The sequence below is a fragment of the Acartia tonsa genome, chromosome 1 (genome assembly GCF_053477335.1).
Source record: "Acartia tonsa isolate MP-2025a chromosome 1, ASM5347733v1, whole genome shotgun sequence".
In the NCBI taxonomy this organism is placed as follows: Eukaryota; Metazoa; Arthropoda; class Copepoda; order Calanoida; family Acartiidae; genus Acartia; species Acartia tonsa.
In genome coordinates this window covers 9,519,597-9,540,717 of record NC_137260.1, presented here as the reverse complement: position 1 = coordinate 9,540,717, position 21,121 = coordinate 9,519,597, and the positions used below count along the sequence as shown (strand labels likewise).

General features: G+C 30.9%; 2 protein-coding genes across 2 annotated transcripts in view; both read right to left on the bottom strand.

The window, feature by feature from the left end:
* Nucleotides 1-21,121, bottom strand: part of boss (G protein coupled receptor bride of sevenless) — a 113,079-nt gene that overhangs the window by 22,966 nt on the left and 68,992 nt on the right. The gene's annotated exons all lie outside the window — the stretch shown is intronic.
* Nucleotides 15,106-18,116, bottom strand: LOC145332153 (guanine nucleotide-binding protein subunit gamma-1-like). Its single transcript, XM_080177105.1, has 3 exons — nt 18,036-18,116; nt 16,499-16,597; nt 15,106-15,207 (listed from the first exon to the last, which is right to left on the bottom strand). Exons 1-3 carry the CDS (start codon nt 18,111-18,113, stop codon nt 15,106-15,108), a joined length of 279 nt encoding a protein of 92 aa, XP_080033231.1. The 5' UTR covers nt 18,114-18,116.

The window sequence follows — 21,121 nt, the reverse complement described above, 5'->3', positions numbered from 1 at the left end:
TTATAGATGGATAGACGGACGAACCTAATTGTAAAAAAGCTTCAGTTTTAATTTTAAAAAAGGATGACAACATCCATAAAAGCGAAGCTCTAATATCAAAATGAAGGACGAACGAACAATATTTCTTGTAGAGTATTATAAGAGTTAACCGTTACGGACGGACGTACGGACCGACCCTGTTTATAGAAAATAATAGTAATTTTTTTATATTTCTGGTGAAATTATTATAGGATCTAACTATATCCTTCTTCCTATTAAGAGGAAAATATTATTTTTTTAATGAGTCAGAAACGAAGAAATTCAATTAAAATAAATGATAAATTTTTATTTTCCTATTTCTAATTTTATTACTAACGTAATCGATTTTCTTTTAAATTGAATATATTAATTTTAAATCATAAATTTTTCTAAGAGAAATATATCTTATAATTTTTATGTAAAAGTAACAGGATGTTTATGATTTTGTCTGTCTGTTTGTACCGAAGGATTTAAGCCGCACGACAGCCACGCCTAGGCCTCAAATTTAAACCTGCTTTGATGCTTTGGAATTTTTTTAACAGAGGGATTGCCATAATTTGGTCAGGTTTAGACTTCCAGCTGATTTTTAAAATTGCAAAAGGTCTCTGAGACTTATAGGCAGATGACGTGTAGCTGCCGAGCCCTGTATGATAGTATACACAGGAAGACCTATCCAAAACAATTCATCAAACTTTAGGTTTTTAATTTCCTCATAAATACTCATAATAAAAATCAGGATTGAAGTCAGATCATAACAGACGAAGATTCTGAAAAATAAAATATTAACAATTACAGGGTGTCCCTCGTAAACTGTTTTTTTTTTTAATTTTTTAATTAGACTACAATACCAGTTCTTATAATGTCTGGAGTAAGTCTTTGTGATCCACCGTTTGAACACCAGCTGCTTTTAAAGTTAACTAATGCATATTTTTCTTGTAGATTAGTCTTATATTCACTAAAATCAGCCTGTTATGTATTACCTTGTAGATTTTTTTCTGTTAACTTTGCGGATTTTTCATCACTGTATCATTAAATGGTCAATAGTAGGCTGCCAAATACTTTTTATTTTACTAAGATAGCTCAAATATTAAGGGAGTAATAAGTGTTTTAAAAAAAACAGTTTTAGAGGGACACTCTGTATAATCAGGGAGGGAGAGAACTTTGGCCTGTCTATTACACTAGTCCCCAAAGTTTTACAAAAACGTTTTCTGAGCTGGATCTTTAAATGTGTAGCCGTTGGCGTGGCTGTAGCCGTGGCCGTAGTCATGGCTGTAGTTGTAGTTGTAGTCGTAGTCATAGTCATAGTCGTAGCCGTAGCTGTAGCCGTAGTCGTCGCCACAGTGCTGCTAATAAAACATGGATTTTTAAATGATTTTACAGAAGTGCAGTGCCGGCTATCCTAGAATTATGGATATCTAAAATCTTTTATGGCCCACCTAAAAATAAATTATTTTCATCAAAGAAATGAAATTATAACGTCTAATTTTTTAAGTTTTTTATACAAAATTACTATTTTAATAATAAACTTTAAATGTTTTGAGGTTTTTACGTATTATTACTATCATTTTTACAAAAAAATTCAAAAAGTGGTTGTATGAAGGTAGTAAACAGTGTATAACAATAATTTGATTAATTTAGCCCTCTAACTTCCACAGTCTCCAAACAGTCAAATTAATTAATAAAATTGTTTACTAATATTTTTTAAAAAGAAATTATTTTCTTTTCTATCAATAATATTGTAGTAATTAATCAAAAAAAAGTGTATTTTAAGTATAGTATTTATTTATTTTAAGTTGTCCCTTAAAAGGTTAGACAGGCAACATGAATGGCGGGTTGGGTCATTATTTTTCTTCATTCCGTCCGCGCCTGTACAATTATTTATACATTCATTTAATTATAATTCATATAAACCTCACTTTCAATAGGTTTACGTTAAAATTATCAAATTACTTGTGGCTTTAGCAACGCTTTAGCCACACTAACAGACTGTGGTCACTTTTAGCGTGGTTAACCACGCTACGACTACGACCATGCGTTGCCAATATGATTTAAAGATCGTATTTTTTTTTGTGGCCACGGCAACGCGTGGTTAATATGATTTAAAGATCGCTATTAGGTTGGTGGCTGTAACTCTGACCACGACTACGGCAACGGCTATGCTTTTAAAGATCCAACTCTGATCCGTTTGCTTAATAGCTTTGGGGACTTTTATTGAATTTCGATTTGTTGGTTTATTAAGTTGAGTATCCAAACGTTTTAATCACTATTTGTAATCTACAGAAAGGGTAGCTTTAATTGGGGATGTGCATCAATTTATCGGCTATTGTCTTATCCTTTTAGATCTCTAATTGTAGAAACGAAAGAAAAAATCCAAATGAATTATTAATATTAGTATGATTCTCTTATCAAATTCAGCAACGACCTGACCTGATGTGATAATTTCTTAACCAGTATATTTTATTCATTTAGAACAATAATATTTTTCGCAATATTATTTTTGGAAAATATATCCCTGTCTGCCATTTCGAATATTTCCTTTTAGATCTAAGTTAGTAGCATAAAGAACTGTCAATATATAATATGTTCAAAGTAGCGCAGCTACTATACTATCTATACTATACTATACTATACTGTTTTTTTTTATTCGATCAATATTTCATATTAAACACTAGTTGTTTCGAACCTTTTCTCTAAAACAGGTCTAAAGAATAGCCTTAAACCCATACATGATATGTGTATAGCTTCCCTGAAAAGTCCAACCATTCAGAACAACGATTTTGAGATAATAAGCTTCAGACAATAAAACCTTACTGCTTTATGTTATGGGATTGTATGGACTAGCTATTTAAACTATAATAATAAACTGGTTATGGCGGAACTATTTTTATACAGGGCTCGGCAGCCGCCACTAAGCCTCAAATTTAGTGGATACAGCTGCGATACTTATATACATAATTATCCTTGTCTAGAAATAATAGGAAAGGAAACATATTGACATGTATTCTTTTACATTTCAACGGTAATTGCCCAATTATAAAACTTAAATTTAATAGTTCGATTTTTGTAATCTAAAAAATATGTAATATCCTATCTTATAAAGTACTAGGGGATTCTCGCCTAAAGGCCTCTAGGAGCACTGTTTTATCCTCTTTTCGAGGAAGCTTTGAGTTTGTCAATCCAAATTAAATTTCTGATTTATTCCTTATCCCAAATGAGAATTGTTGTCTTTGATTGAGAGAGCATTTTTTGTGTTTGGTGCGGCAATTTGTTTGGCTTCACTTCTGATAGAATTGTGAAAGAATAAACATATTTGAGACCAAAGTAAAGCCTCTAGTGAGTCACAGAGTACGGAGCGAATCTACTAGTGAGTTGGGTCCTAGCTCTGGGTAGATGTCTCCAGCTTAAGATCTCTAAAACTTCTTTTGTTTTTGGGAGTCATACTTGACCTAAACTGCTATATGGTCAAGACATGCACATGAGGGGGTTGGGGAGGGGGGTTGAATTAAGAAATCCGAACTTTTATTTTAGATTTAAAAAGATAGACAATTTTTTTGGGAGGGATTATTTTTTTCTAGGGGTGAATTCTCTTAGGAGAGTGGTGGTACCCTCCCACAAAATTGTAAAACAGAAATAGATTTTAGAATTAAGGGGCTAAATTTTATTTAAAGAATAAATTAACTCATTTATGTTTATCGTGAAACATTTTTTCTTTTACTTTTAATTTTATTTCTTACATAATATTATAAACTTGTTAAAAAAACTTTATATCTTAATTGAACTTTTTTTAATCAATTGAAAATTTAAGTAGCAAAGTTCATAGAACACATCAAAAATATAAACTCGTACGAGGTTTAGTGGTTTTCTTTACCATTAAAGAATTACTTTTTAATAGTCAATCATTTTGGGGAAAAAAACTTAATTTATACAAACATACTTGAATTTCCAAAGGCAGCCCACCCTCCACCTAACTCCACCCTCTGAATGGGAGGGGGGGACATGGGGCTGTTTGTTACGCTAGTCCTCAAAGTTTTATAATAACGTTTTCTTATTAATTTGCTTAACAACTTATTTAAGCTGAGTGTTCAAACGTTTCAACCATTATTGTTCTCTACAGAAGGGATAATTTTGTATATCATCATTAAGGACGTTCATCAATTCATCGGCCATTGTCTTCATATCTCTGATCAGAAACTCTCTGTGTATATAATACTAGCGGCTTCGCCCCTAGCCTCTAAGGGCTTTGCTCCAAGAGGTGATAAAAATTTTTTTGCCGAAATAAGTAAAAGGACCAAGGAAATCCCCTACAAAAAAAGGACTAAGGAAATGCCCTACAAAAAAAATTGGGGGGGGGTGTTTTTGGGGAGTTGGGGATGTCCCACCCCCCAAGAAAATAGCCTAAAACCACCACAGGACCAGTAGGTATATTCCCTGAAGAGTAGAATCCGATCGGTTCAGTGGTTACCGAGATCTTATGGGACGGACGGACGGACAGACAGACAGACATCGTTCTTCTTTGTATTATAGATATATGCTTGTGGCTTTGTCCCTAGCTTATGGAATATTGCCGCAATCTTCCCGCGAAAACTTCTATAAACATATATCCAGTTATCTAACAATCCATCTATTAAGCCATCGTTCATGCTATATCCATCAAACCATCTATCATATAATCTATTTAGAAATCTATCTATTTATCTATTCATTTGTCTCTCTCTTACTCACAATTCAACTTTAATCTTTATAAGTACCTACCCTGCCTTATTTATATATCTTTAAATTTATGCTTTTGTTCTAAAAATCCTTGAAAGTTTTCGTCCTTGTTAAAATGAATATAATGGTTTGATTTTGATTGTTCTGTATTTTTTTGCATAATTTTTGTTTCAATTGTTGAATTGAATAAATGTTGGGAATCTTTGAGCAGTATAATTTGCTTTAGCTTATATTCTATATTTTTGAGGGCTTGTGGTGGTTTTTCGGTCATTCATATTTTATTGGCATTTTTGAATAGGTAAACTATTTAAACTTATAGTTGCAACTAAAATATAAAATCATGGAAAGAAAATGAAGTAGCGGGTTTCGTCTTATTTTCACAGTGGCGTTTCTCTTATTCCTAGCCCTACGGGAGGCAACATTAACCTAACCTAAAATAACCTTGGTGTTTAATGTATATTTGAATTACAAACATTTAAGGTAGAATTTTATAGATATTTTTTATATTGACCTTTCATTTTAAAGATTATTTTCATCCTTGTTCTTCCCTTGGATTAAGAATTTTTTGTCCAACCCTAACCAATTATCATGTGTGAGAATTTTGAGGGGACCTTGGTCAATTTCCACCCCCCAACCCCCTTAAATAAAATTCTCTTCTTTCATCTTTTAGTCACAGTAAGTGACAAAGATTAATAAAAAACATTCTGGAACAAGGATGACAACATCCATAGAAGCGAAGTGGTAGGACAAACGAACTTTACACTTATACAGGGTCAAAACTGTATAAGCAGAAAAAATTATATATAAATTTAAACAAAATTTGTTGTAAAACTGCGTTAACAGGATACTAAAAAAGGACCATACTACTAAGGTTACTAATATAATATTATTCTTAAATTTATTTTCTGAGATGAAACCTGAATTTTTCTGCATAATTTTTATCTCCAGCTGATGATAATAATATTGAGATTGTAGCTAATTTTCCACGACCTCAATTCCAGATTAACATACAATTAAGTTTACAAGATAAACACAGGGAGGGAGGTGGCATTGGGCTGTTTATTACAATAGTCTCCAAAGTTTTATAAAAAGCATTTCTTATTTGTTGGCTTGACAACTCTACATTGGGGATGTACATCAATCTATTGGCCATTGATCACTAGAATAAAGATCTTAAATTAGCCTAAAAATTTCGAATTATCATGAGCCTATACCATATAGCAGATAAATTGATCTCATTTGATCGTTTATTGACAGGCAGCAAAAGTAAGTCATAGACTGAATTAAGTTTATACCTCTTCCCTCAAAGTCAATTGACGGACAAATTTTGTTTAATATATTACAGGCTCATTGCAACGAAAATCTTCTTCAGGCATCTAAAGACTAAAAAGCTTTATTAAGCACCTAAGTTAATCTCAATTTCCCAATTAAAATCACTTGTTCATAAATTAAGTTAGAAGAAAAAAATTAAATAGTTAATTATCACATCGTACTGTAGACACCTTTCCGCGGATATTAAAATGAAAAATTATTATCAAAACCAGCTTTTTTTGCCCCGAGGGGTCAAAGGCCTAGTATAACAAAACTGGTATTAATTTCATGATTATGATTTTAATCTTTGTGGAAAATTTTTTGTAATACGATGCTATACATGACTTTTGTGTATGGCTGAGAACCGGTGTTAATAAAGCTGATACTGATCGGTTTCGAAGCCATATTGAAAAAAATCTTACTCGACAGTTTTTATTTTTTTATTACAATCATTCAAAATTTTGTATAAGAATAGTAAATTGCTATAGTGTTAATCTAATTCCATGCATTTCAGAATTTTTAATATTTTTTTCATCATCATTGCATTAATAACAAAATTGGCGCTTAAAATCCAGGAATATTCAAATAAAAGTTAGAGAACTAGTTTTTACAACTTTTTTACAACAAAGATTCATATTGATGGGTAGACAAAAAAATTTACTTTGATTGCCCAAAGAGGGGGTTTCCCCTTCTCTCCACAAAATTAAATAATGGTGGTAATCGCCCCCTCCCTTAAAATCTAAAGCTTCGACGCCTCTTCCATTTTTCTATGTGCTAATTTTTATACCCCTGTAAAAATGGCCTGGGTTTTAATCTTTAAAAATATTGACCCTTTATCTTTGAAATATAAGATTTCATTTTCATAATATTTTCTATAGTAGTCCATAATAGTTGTTTCTTTCTCATACTTTAGTTTTTCATTGTAATTTCATTCTTGTTTCTATTACCATATTTAAATTTTCTCTATTTATTGTTATCTTTATCTTACAAGGGTTTAGTTAAAATGATATCTCTGTAATCCTATGAAGATAATAGAGTGAAATTTTTTCTTAATCAATAAAAAAATATTTATAAAAGATTAAAACGGAATACATAAAACTAACCATATAACATATTTTTTTAGAATACATAATAAAAAATTATCATCAAATCAAGATTTCAATTATCTTTTTGTGGCTATCTCTAAACAAAATCTTTAATTTGATACCAACTATAAAAAAATCTAATATAAAGCCTTTAAAATATAATTTTATTATTTTGAAAGGTCTAATTTGAAAAAATCTCCGTACCTTTTTTTTTGGTTTGAAAGGGTTGTATGCATGAAGTTCAGAAAAAAATATATTGGGTTCTCATTCAATGTTACCAAAAATTAAAGTATAACTGTTATTCATTTTAGTTTTAACTCATTTTAAAAGTGCAAAACCTCCAAACTTAAGGGATTTAATGTATGTTTTTCAAGTGAAACTATGTAAACAACCTTAAAGTATTTAATTCTCTTGAAAGCTTTGTATTAGTCTTTGTGTGATTTCAAGCTCCCTAGAAAACAGTTACACCTCGCAAAAAATACGTGTTTTTTTCTAGTGAAAGCCAATAGTTCTAAAAATGCACGAAACTATTCCTTCTCCTACATGCTTATCAAATTTGCTAAACTTTACATAACAGGCGAAATTGTAAGAACATTTCTAGTATAAAAATGTTATTCAGCATGAAATTAAACTTCACACAAATTGGGCTGAAAACTTTAATTTTACATAATTATAATTTTTAAAACAATTACCCTTTTTACACATTATAGAAAAATATTTTAAAGTTAAACGCATCTTCTTTTGTATACATTTTATTTTTAGACTAATAGAGCGTGCACATGGTGTGAGATGTTAGATCTTAAGGGATAAGATAATGGCCAATTATGATGTATATCCCCATTAATGATAGACAAAATTACCCATTCTGTAAATTACACTTTTTGGTTTAAACGTTTGACGCTCAATTTAATTAAACAACGAATCAAAACTCAATATCAGTCACCAAAGTTCTGAAGCCAACGAATAAGAAAACATTATGGTCAAACTTTGGTGACTAGTGTAAAAATAAAAGTAAACCATCATTTTTTCTCTATATAATTCTCTTTTTATATTATTTTTCATACAAAATCTCCCTGCATATTTAAATAATTTATAATTTATTTTTTACGCTTCATATGGACATAATTATTCTTATTCAGAACGTCAAATTATATAGGCACAGATTTAACAGTTGGGTTCGCGATACCAAGTATTTATGTGTATTTATCTTCAAGAGTACAATTAGGTTTTACAACTGAATTTGAATAAAATAAAAATATCTTTTAAAACCTAATTTTATGTTAGGTTAGGGTTGAAGATCACTGCAATTTTAGAGTTAAGGGCTTTAAAAAGTTGGAAATAAGGGGTATAAGTTTCATATAATCAAGTGGTAATTTAATCCTAATGAAATGATGTCTAATCAATTTCATTTTAATCAGGGATCGGAAGCCTCACGTAAGCCGCGTGTAAGCCTCAGTGAAATCGTGATTTTATCACAATAAAATTCAGCTGGATGTATAAAACGGCTCTTTAGCAGACAATCCTTCTTTCTGAAATTTTTTTTTCTGCTCACAAGCGCGGCTTACGTGAGGCTTCCGATCACTGATTTTAATTTAAGTAAAGTAACTATTGTTTTTTATTTCAAAGATAAGGAAAAATATGATATTTTGGCGGTTTTACTTCAAAGTGCCTAATCCAGAATACAAGGTAGGCCCAGAGGGTTAAGCCCCCACAGAGGTTAAGCATGGGAATGAAAATATAAACACTCCTACGAATTTTAAATTTGTTTGAAAAATAAGTGGGTGGGGTTGAAAGGCAATTTGAGGGAAAGCGCCTTTATTTTCAAACACTGTAAAATGCAGTCTCATGCTCCCATCCGCTTAACAAGCGAAGAAAAATGTTTTTCAATATTCATATATTTTAATTTTGACCAGCAACGCCCTCCATACTTTGACACACTGCAAGATATTTAGAGTATATATTAAAGAACACACTTTTAGATTCAATGGAAGATGATAAAGACTTTTTCATATTTGTATTGTTTAAGCTTAAGGTTCTTGGGATTAAATTAATTTATCTTGCATATGTATATACAATATATTTGCAGACTTACAAAAAGTAACAAAAAATTCCCAGTGTTGATAAGTAACTGCAATGAAAAGATCCCAAGAGATAAGAAAATTTATGATGAATAATATTTATGAACTGTGAAGATAAACAAAATTACCCTTTATTTTTTAAGATGAAAAGTTTGGACACTATGAGTTTGGAACCAACCAATTAAAATAAAAGCACCCAAAGTTGTTCAGCCAATGAATAACTTAACGTATTTATAAAACTAGTGGAATTTAAGAGATTTTCCAAATAGAACCAATTGCAAACTTACGCTTAAAAAATCTTGATTGATGAAAATTTTTGTGATAGGTCAGAACAACATTGTCTATTGTTTCGTTCCATATTCCTTTATTGGATACATATTAACTTGTGTTTATGTAATACAGCTCAGGCTTTTATAGTACCTATAAAAATGACGTCATACTGGCCTACAAATAGTAATTTATTCTATTTATTTGCCTTAAATTTTTATTATATTCCAATTATATAAAGTAGTAGGCATAGACGTCCAAGGGGGCGGGGGGTAATGGGGCGATTACCCCCCCCCCCCCAAACGAATTTGGGGGTGCCGTAGGCACCCACAAAATTTTTTTCATTTTACCCCCCCCCCCCATTTAAAATTTACCCCTACCCTAATACCATTTAAAATAAAAAATCTCTAACAAAAAAAATTTTTGCGCGCTTCGCGCTCATTTTTAATACTAAAATTTTTACTAAAATTTAAATTACCCCCCCCAAAAAATTTTACCCCGGGGGTAAATTTTGGGGGGGGTAAACAAATCTTACCCCTGCCAACAGATTTCAGGGGGGGTAATTACCCCCCCCCCCCAAGCAAATTTTACCCCCGGGGTAAAAATTTGGGGGGGGTAAAAAAAATTCGCGGCGCGCTTCGCGCGCCATTTTACCCCCCCAGAAACCGAATTACCCCCCGCTTAGAAAAATTTTACCCCCCCCAAAAAAAAACCTTGGACGCCTCTGGTAGTAGGCTTTTTTTGTCTAAAGCGAAGGATCTTACTAACCGCTGAACAGATACGATTTTTTTACAGGATGGTTTTACGTAATTTTATTATTATGAAAGACTAGGTATAGTCTTAGGCTATTATTTTGTCCTTACATGTTCATTCAAATATAGAGCCTTAAAAATGCCAGGCCTGCAGACGCTAGTATCTACATAAGACTATTATCATAATGACATTATATCTTTGTGTTGATATGATGTTAGCCACGATAACTTTTATTCAATGTCATATAGTCGACAAAAACATATTAAAATTGGTGGTCATACGATTTTGACTAATTAAATGTCACATTAAGACAAACGTTGTTTAAACGTTAAGTTAAATGTTCAGTTGTCTTAAAGATTTAGGTTGTTATTTGTTTGTTCATTACAGGTTTGTGCAGAGTATTTTATTCTTATTTTATCTTTTCGTTGTTTTGTATTGCCTCCATATTAACGAAGCGTGGTCATTTTTCATTTCTATTCAAATTCTGGTGTATTTTCGAGACAACAAAATAATTTAGAATGCTAAAACACCATTTTTGGTAGCCCAGCTACTCTGTAATTGGTCCATGTTGGCATGTCTGTCCGTGATTCTTAAACCCATTTTGATACTTATGGGGCTAAACCAATTTTTTCCTTTAAAATGGTGATTAGTACGTTTACATTTTACCACCCTTTCATTAGAGACGAATCGAATTGGTACATTACATGTGATAAAACTATATTCAAATATATACCTATCTAATCTTCATGAGAAAGGAAAAAATACAAGCTGCTATGTGCACTTGAGGTAGGTTTTATTTTGAAAATCTTTAAAATTAGAATTAGATTTTTTTGGATTGGGATTATTTTTTTACTAACGATTTCTTTTGGGAGGGTTGTGGTATCCTCCCCCAAAACAGATATAAAACCCTAAAACCTCTGAAAAGCTATAGTTTAATGGAGAACCATATCGGTTTACTATCTTGATATCTTAAAACTCACAGACCCACATATATGGACGAATAAGTCTTTTGACCTCATGTGGTAAATCTAGGAAAACTCTGTCGTGTATTTGAGGCATATTCAGCTTAATTTGTTACACCGCCTTTTTAGTTATGGGTTCATTTAGGACGGAGTTCAGACAAAACAACCAATATTTTTCCAAATTAAAAAGCCAAAAATAATATGGATTTATTATTGCTTTGATCTTACACTAGATTATCATGTACTGTAATGAAGTGAAACTAGTAGCTGGCTAAAATAACGATACCCCATCCACCCCATCTCATCTTTTCCTACTGGATGAAAAACTGACCAAAGAGTTATGTCAATGTTAGCAAGCTTAATTGATGACAATTTGTCCACTGTCATAATATCCAGGTATATTCTATATCCATTGAAAATAAACGCCAATAACTATATTTTTGTTAGTATTCATTAAATTAGACAATATCAATTATTGCTATCAACATAGGTTAGGTTATGTCTGGTTATGAGAAGCCCCTCAGGGTTTGGATGTACAGGGTTAAGCATCGGTAAATTAAACTTGTATTGAATACCAGTATTTCTAAATTTAAGAGCACTATAAAAAAAAACGAATATAACATCCTTCAAATTTAGAATACAGGCTAGGAGCATTTTTACTCCTCTCCTTTGCTGAAAAAAAACATTAATCTTTGTAAGTTTGTGTATGATAATGCATACACAAACAAGGATGACAACATCCATAAAAGCGAAGCTCTGAAACGGTAGGACAAGCGAACATAAACACTTGAACTGAATAATCAGAATTCAAATGTATAAAAGTCGACACAGAATTGTAAGTAAATTTGTTGAAAAGCTGCTTAAATACAGGATAATGTTTAAGGATAGCCCGACCCTTATTATAGAAAAACTTGGCTTTAAAAGGGCGAGTTACGATTTTTTCTCTTTTATGTAATTTGCATTTTCCAAGAAACACCTATTTATAGTCATGAATAGTTGATTTTAAGAGAATGAATATGAATATTAACTTTGAAGGAAAATGAGATGAACGCCAAAATTTATTTCCATTCTTTCTACTTACTGTACAATGTACATTTTACTCGTTGATGGACGGTTAATTTAGGGTCAGATTTTGTACAAATAAAGTTTTCTCTATTTTTGCAATTTATTCATAAAGGTTTACCCTATTACATAAAGTATTGTAAGTTTTTTGTCTGAAGCTTGAGATCTCAATAAATACTGGACTGATTAAATTCTCCTATTTAGAAAAGATTTACCTTGGTTTAGACTATTCTATTTTCAGATTTAAATATTTGCATGGTTTTAAGCTATTTTTCTAGCCCCTCTGTCCCTTCGATTACAAGGACCTAGGAGTTCAAGACCTAAAAAAGGGTCCCCAACCCGTGGACATACAGTTATTTAAACCCTGCCCCATCTATTCTTTTACTTTAATGCAAGGAAATTTTATAGGAATTGAACCAAAGTATAAATTGGTTTGTTGTTACATTATAATGAAGCAAGTATATGTGGTTGTGATTTTTACATCATTTTTAAAAAGTCCTTTTACGGATCATTTTTTCATTTAACAAAAGAATATCAGTTCCTTACATTTATTATTATAAACAATTTTAAAATACATAGATACACAAACATAGAAAGATAAATAGGTAGCATAGCATAGAATACATTAAATTACTTTAGAATATTCCATATGTTAACAAAATAAATTGGTATTCAAAGGAATTTAAATAAACTATTTCAAGGTTTCGTGATTTTTTCTTTAAAAAAAATATATTTAAAGCGCAAGTTATGAGTAGAGTTATATATTCACTTACTTAATTGTTTGAAAAGAGACATTAAATAAAACCTTCTTTGTAGGTTGAAGCAATGAATATAAATACAAAAATGCGCTCAAAATTGCTTGAATTGTAGAAAATTTTCAAGTTTGATTCTAAAACAATGAATCAACTATACATTTTTAAGTTTAAGAACTAAGTAAGATTCAAATTAACTAAACTCTTTTAAAAAAGTCTGATTTCTTATTTTAAGAAATAAGCTAGTTGGAGAACCTTAAAAATCAAGTTCAGTAATTGGGTATTTCTATATTGATGGATATTTTGTAACTTTTTTACATTATTACAAATCAAACAGTTTTGAATTTAAATATACATAATATAAAGATCATAAACTACTATATTTTTTTTACAATAAGATACCTTTACACATAATTCGTTGTGGTAGAAACCTTTTTTTCTTCACATTAATACATGTAATTTTCATTTATTCATGAGCATTTAATATCTATTAAAAGAAAACTTAGAAAAGTTATTTATTTTGCCATTAGACCTGTTATTTATCTCTTAACACTTCCATTTATTAAATTTTGTATACATGATATATTTGGGGTTCATGTTAGTTAGGATCAGAAAAAAACCTAGGAAATCAAAGAATGGTCCACTAGCTAAATAAACGATTTTACTGAAAGTTTAGATACATTCATACAACAACAGTTTAATTGCATTTATGAGCATTTAAGAAGCATTTTTGGCTGGATTTGTTTTAAGAATTCGTTGAATTTGACTTTCAGTTTATTCGCTGTTTTATTTTCCAAAAATAAAATGAATTCTTTGATAAAAAAAAACTTTCAGATTTCTTAAAACAAAATCTTAAAAATGTAGAAATTAATTAACTTTTTTTCAATATAAATTACATTATAAAATGTAATCTTACCTTAAGAAATTTGATATAAAATTATTAGCAAGAGTTAAGCCAAACTCATGAATTAACAATTGTAATAAAAGTAAAATACTGATAGGTTAGCAGCCAACTAATCAATATAAAACGATGAAATTAAACTTTTTGTCTATTAAGAAATTCTGTTCCACACCAAAACTTATATTTCTTATAGTGCCAAACCAGAGTGGATTGAATGCTTTAGCTTCAACCCATTATATTTTGATTTACAGCTTTTTATGATTCAGAACTTGGATATTTGAAATAAGCAAATATAAGATTAATTAAGAATATCAGCCTATTCTTTTTCCCCATTATAACATGAATTTGAATATATTAATGTAATTTTTTTCCCTCACCTTCTTACTTTTTAAGTAATGTTCAAGCTAACTTATGATTCAAAGGAATATACAACCTGACGTAATATTGTAAATAGTTAATATATCTATTAAAGTGGAATCACAAAAAAAGAAGGTATACCATTACTAAATACTAAGCAAGGCTAAATTATTTTGTAGATGCCTGATTCAGAGGTATGTATACTACATATTTTAGGGTGACTCCAACTGTTAATCAATAAAGCAGCTTATAGTGCCAAATAAAAAGTGACGTCATACCAATACGTCATTTTTACCAATGATGAAATGTATACAATGGTCATTTGTATTGTATGACGTCAATTTTTATTAGGCACTAAAAGCTGCTTCTTAATCAATCCATTATTCCCCCCTCCCCTTCTCCCTGACTTAAAGCTGGATTGATATTGGAAACAAAAAGCTGGTTTAACTCGACCTATCAAGATTAAGAGATTATTTTTCTAATGTCCCTTTATAGAGTTTTGTAATAATATGCTGTTTTTTATCATGTGGAAAAAAATATTAATTTATTTTAGAGCATTCTATTTGCAGAAATTCCTTAAAAACGATATGTCCTTATGCAAACTTTAAAAATTCTGTTGCTACTAAATCAGAAGAGCTCGAATTCAGCGGGGCTTTAACTATTTTACCTCTTATCCTGCAGGGGCTACCCTAGTCCATAAAAAGTAGGGTAACGAACGAGAAGATGACGTCACCAATTAGCATAATTTGGCAAAATGTTGGCACAATTTTCCACTTTTTAAGAGACACTATAAGGTGCATCGTTACCGAGAATAAAAAAAAGTTGATTTATTTTATCATAATCTCTTTCCTAGAGGGTGTTACAAGAAGATTTTTCTCTGAAGGGATTGATTCTAGCTGTGGGGAATCCAACCAATAAAAAGTCATTCTCTTGGTGATCCACTACAAAACTCTAAAATAAGTTAAATTGTTGAAACAATAAATCTACATTCCTAAAGCAAGTAATGGATAGAAAAGTTGGAAACCAATTTATTAGATTATTCTCATGATCCACTGAATACAGAAATAAAATTTAGGTGATTGTATGTGCTGAATTCTAACCTTTTGCATAAATATATAATCCATTCTCTTTTTTTCTATCTAGAGACAATTCTATTCAATGCCTCTACAGATCTATGCATCTAATTATTCATTAATCTATCTTTATACCCATCCATCTGTCTATCAATTTGATTCTTATACCTTTTAATCGGTTCTTTAACAGCTTATCTGACATTCATATTAGCCTCTCTTTATTTGCCATTATATCTACCTACTAATAATATATTTATCTAAAAATCTATCTATCTTTCTACATACTTACCTATAAATCTGAAAGAGCTAGGCTATCATTATCATATCAATGTATTACTCTATGTACAAGTACCTGTCTACCTATCTATCTATCTACAAACATTTAAAGCCTCAACAGCTAGGCTGACATTTATTCTTTTCATATTAGCCTCTCTTCTTAATTTATCTACCTGCCTACCTATCGATCTATCTGTCTATCTACAGACCTTTAAATCCTCAACAGTTTGACTGACATTTATTCTTTTCATATTTGCATCTCATCTTATTATATGTACCTGCCTATCTATCTAAACTATCTACATACCTATAAATCTTAAAGAGCTAGAGCTATCAGTCTATGTGCAAGTACCTGTCTACCTATCTATTTATCTATAAACCTTTAAATCCTCAACAGCTTGACTGACATTTATTCTTTTCATATTTAAGTCATATTTGAAACTGTTTTTTAAATGAGGAATTGCAATATTTGGGTCAGGTTTAGACTTTTAGCTTATTTTAACAATTGCAAAATGTTGATTTCCCTGAAGCTTACAGGCAGCTGGCGCGCGGCTGCCGAGCTCTGCTAAAAGAATACCCTTTTAAACTATCTACTAAAAATCTATCTATCTATCTGAAAACCTTTAAATCCTTATCAGCTTGGCTAACATTTATTCTTTTCATACTAGCCTCTCTCCTTAGATCCAAGAGTCTATATTTAAGTCATATTTGAACCCGTTTTTTAAATGAGGAAATGCAATATTTTGGTCAGGTTTAGACTTTTAGCTGGTTTTAACAATTGCAAAATATTGATTTCCCTGAGGCTTACAGGCAGCTGGCGCGCGGCTGCCGAGCTCTGCTAAAAGAATACCTTTTAAACTATCTACTAAAAATCTATCTATCTTTCTACAAACCTTTAAATCCTCAACTGCTTGGCTGACATTTATTCTTTTCATATTAGCCTCTCTTCGTAGTTGATCTACTAGCAGTCTTTGATGCTGTACTACAGAAACCTTTTAATTATTTTTTTTAAATTTATAATATAAAAGAGGGAACTAATCTATGACTTATTTATCTCAACTGTTAAAAGTTGAAAAGTGTCAAAATTTTTATTTACATTGTCAATAGCCTGTTTAATGGATGTAGAATATACGTGGATATTATGACAAGGGAATAATTGTCGTAAATTTAGCTTACTAACATTGAACCCGTTTAATGATCAATTCATTAATGTAGTAGGAGGGGAGGGGATGAGGTAGAGGGAATAGAAAGGGGGAAGTTTCTTAATTAGAGAATCTTATGTAAGATCCAAGTAATATTATATCCATTCCCAGTATTCCTTAAGAATGTTTAGAAAAGAAAGTGCTAAAAGGAATCTAATTATAAAGGGTGTTAAAAAAATAACCGATCGCTCACAATTTGAACCACCATAAGTACTTTAAATCTTGGAGATAGACCCCATAATGTTTAGAGTTTTTGATGGGGCATGTAAAGACATTTCTTTAGACACCTTAACAAGGTTTCTAACTCAACCTATGCCAATTTGACATAAAAAGACATTCCCATCCAACTTTGAGGCATGACGGCTCTGTCTATTCCTAGTTCTTGATGATTGCCAGGTCTTTCTTTTTGGTGCCAAATTGGCTAAGATTGTGTTAGAAGGTGTCTGAAGAAAGGTCTTTACATGCCCCATCAAAAACTCCAAACATTATGTGGTCTATCTACAAGATTTTAAGTACTTATGGTGGTTTAAATTGTGAGCGATTAGTTTTTAATTTAGACAATTTGTAATAAAATATGCACTTTCGGCGTAGGGCAAATTTCTCTGCAATGGCTAGGTCTTAAGCTCTAGGGCTCTGGAAGGGTTAGTAGATTAAAAATTCAATATTGTTTTCTTATTGTCATTGCTTGGACATAATTTGTATTATTTTTTATTAGTTTTGGACTAAAACTGTAAAGTTTATATTGAAAAAAGTGAAGCGATTGGTTTTTATTTTAATACCCTTTATACTTTTAAGACAGACTCCCGCACAAATCACGAAACAACACAACTACGTACACAAAACTAAATTTATGCAGAACCTAAAATAAGTTAAAAGTAAATGGCAATAAGTTCTCGTTTTACTTTTATATACTAGAAGGTGAAACAGTTAAGAAGATACATGTATGCTAAATTGACAACAATTTACTCTTAATATTGGTACGAGACTCGAACCCCATATTTATAACGTGTTAACTAGGAGAGGATAATACGGGTTGCTGCCACTTCTACGACTAGCAAAAGTACATTCACTGTATTTTTGACATAAAGTTGGTGTGCTTTTGTCAATTTCATTTTTTGATGTATTTTCGGCAATATTTTTTACCCACTGTCAAAACTACACCATTTACGCTGTCATAGAAACTCTTTTCGCACCCATGAAATTCCAGAAAGCTCTGAAATTGCTTTACCTCGGGTGTAAGTTCAACTGAAATAAGGAAGGAGGGAGTTCTAACTCGGAATAAATGAAGGTCTGTTACATTGGTCATTTTTTATCTAGATAATATAATAACAATGCAAGAATTTGAAAATACATTTAAAGCGAAGCACAGAAATTAAAACTCCAAAATACTTTCTACATGAAGTAATTTTTAGATATTTTGAAAGCGCTAAAAAGTGTCATGTGTGACGTCTTAAAATTACTTCTAAATCCATATTTTTTTAGGGGTTTCCTTTTTCACATCTCCTATCATCCCTCCTTTTTAAACGTATTTTTATGACGTCGCACATGACACTTTCCAGCACTTCATATTTTGGCATCAAATTGTGGGATGTAGTTTATCATGTATAATGATTCATTGAACGATTCGGCAACAACAAAAGATTATATGTAATGAATTTAAAAAACGTTTGGATAGTAAAAATCACCATCGGTTTTTTTTCAGATATAATGTTTTATGTTTTTAGTATTTAAAGTTTTTTTTTTATTTTATCGCTTACATAAGAAAAGATAATTAAACAAAAATTTAATGGAAATAAGCTCGTTAGTACGTGTTAATAATTTTTTTTTTAATTGAGGTCAAATTTTGTTTCTTATGACATTACACTTCCCTAATTCATTAATATTTTTAACATAATTATAATTTATGATATAATTTACCTAATTATTTTTAATTTCCCTAATAGTACAAAATAGTTATTTCTCGTATCGTATTATAAACGGCTTTCCGCGGATATAGAATGTACAATTATAAGATTAAAACTAGTTTTTTTAGCCGGTGCCTTCGGCATCACGGGGCTAAAAAAACTAATTTTAAATCTTATGATTGTACATTTCTATAATCGTAGAAAACTGGATATAATACGATGCTAGACATAGTTTTTTCGTATAAATGAGAACCGGTTCCTATCCACCGGATTCGAATGAATACGAGAAAAAACATTTACTAAATACAAAATACGTGATGTATTTATTGAATTTATTATTGAAATATTCCTTTTATAATAAAAAAACATTAATGTTTTTTTCTGCATGTTGGTTATAATATTTCATTAACCGCTAAAACATTTCAGATCTTAAGCTTCACATACGTCTAAAGATTATTTTAAGCATTTTTCTACCATTTCCCTCCCACTTTGAATGCAGATCTTTTAGGTGCTAGGGGTGAAATCGTTAGTATGATCTGAAAAAACAATAAGAGTGGTTAAAAAACTTCGGGTATAGTCCCTTTCGTGACATCGCACCTTATGGGGCTTTTCTCATATTTCTAGCCTTGCGGGGGGCTCTAACCCTGCGGGGCCAATTACCTAACCCTGTGGGGCAATCACCTAACCCAATATAACCTAACCTAAGCTAAAATAACCTATAAAAAGCAATTTTGAAAATACGACGAATCGCCCTTTATGGGGCAATGTTACGAAAGGGACTATTCCTAAAACTTCTCGTATTCAGTAGAAATTATCAGGATATATGGACTGAGATATGTTTTGATATAATAAAATGTCCTGCCAAATTTCAAAAAAAAATGTCTAAATTTGAATAAACTTTAATCACAATTCAAAATTAATGAAATATTTAACAATAAAAACATTATTTCTATATTACAATTTTTTCAGATCTCAACATATGCTTAGGTAAAGTTCCTAATGAGACTCTATATGTACTTGAGTCATCCCCGCAGTGGTTAGAAATATTTAATTTTTTATCTTCGATTTTAATTGTTCACATACATATTATGATTATCATTGCTGCACTTCTTATTAACATAACTACATATGTTCATAATTTCAAACTAAAAGAAAGAACTGATTTATGAGAAACTTTATAAAAACAACTAAATTATTCCATTGTATTATATAAATAAAAATAATATAACATTGAGAAGAGAAACAAAAGATAAAAGAGTGTGGAAATTATGTGGATTATCATATATTAATGCGGCTTTTTATACATATTATTCTCTTTTTGGAAACTATTGGCTGCCAGGGAGGGATGGGACTTTATTCTATTTATTACACTAGTCCCCAAAATTATTTAATAACATTTTCTTAAAGTTGTTGGCTTAACAACATTGGGGACCTTTAGGGAATTTTGATTGGTTAGTTCATTATATTGGGTGTCCAAATGTTTCAACCTCTAATTGTAAGCTAAAAAGGGGTAATTATGTGTATCCTAAATTGGAATGTACAACAATTTAACGGCCATTGTCTTATCCCTGTAGATCCCTGATTGGCCAGGCTATTTACTATTAAGCACAAGCTTGCGGGAGGGATGTGTATGGGGGTGTCAACACCACCCTTCATATTCAAATTGGAAAGTCTGCAACCCTCTGGAAAATATTAGTGAACGCCACTAGAAATGATATGACAGTGGCATAAAACCTTCACATTTGACGATAATTTTTCACCTGTCAAAATATCCACGTATATTTTATATCAATTGATAAATTATATATTTGTTGGATAACTTTTTAAATGTTAATCAATATACATATGTTTTCAGTGGTTTAAAAGAGTCAATTAACAAGGGTGATATAATACGATATTAAAAAGATCATACACGATTAGCCGCACTGTAATCTACGCAACTATTCCACTGGTGGAGAAATATGAGATTTAAGTTGCTTAGGAACCAAATTCCCCTATACTTATAAACAGAGAGCTGAATATTATTTTTAAATTCTTACACACACCTACACATACACGCACACACACACACACACACACACACACACACACACACACACACATGAAAATATAATATACAATGTTCTAAAAATAAACTTAAATATATAATCCTCCTAGTTTCATAAATTTTAAAGCTAAATAAGTCAGAAAAAAAAACTAATTAGTATGATTATACAAAAATTAACTAAATGTATGAGAAAAGTTATGACGATTTATGAATAATAAGGAAGTAAAATATTACTCTAAATGAAGCTACCAAAGGCAGTACTTTTCACATAAGAATGTCAGGAAAGTTTAATTGAACGTTTATACTTTATTGTATTTTTTCGAAGATTTTTATAGTAACTTTAAAAAATGACGTCATGCTGGA

Excerpts from the sequence above, each read along its gene's own strand:
- LOC145332153 (XM_080177105.1), bottom strand. The coding sequence starts at position 18,113 with ATGACCAATGTAACAGACCTTCATTTATTCCGAGTTAGAACTCCCTCC. Across the intron at positions 16,598-18,035 it reads CAGTTGAACTTACACCCGAG|GTTTCTGTAGTACAGCATCA; the intron begins GTAAAGCAATTT and ends AATAATTAAAAG. Across the intron at positions 15,208-16,498 it reads AAGCAGTTGAGGATTTAAAG|AGTTTTGTAGTGGATCACCA; the intron begins GTTTGTAGAAAG and ends AACTTATTTTAG.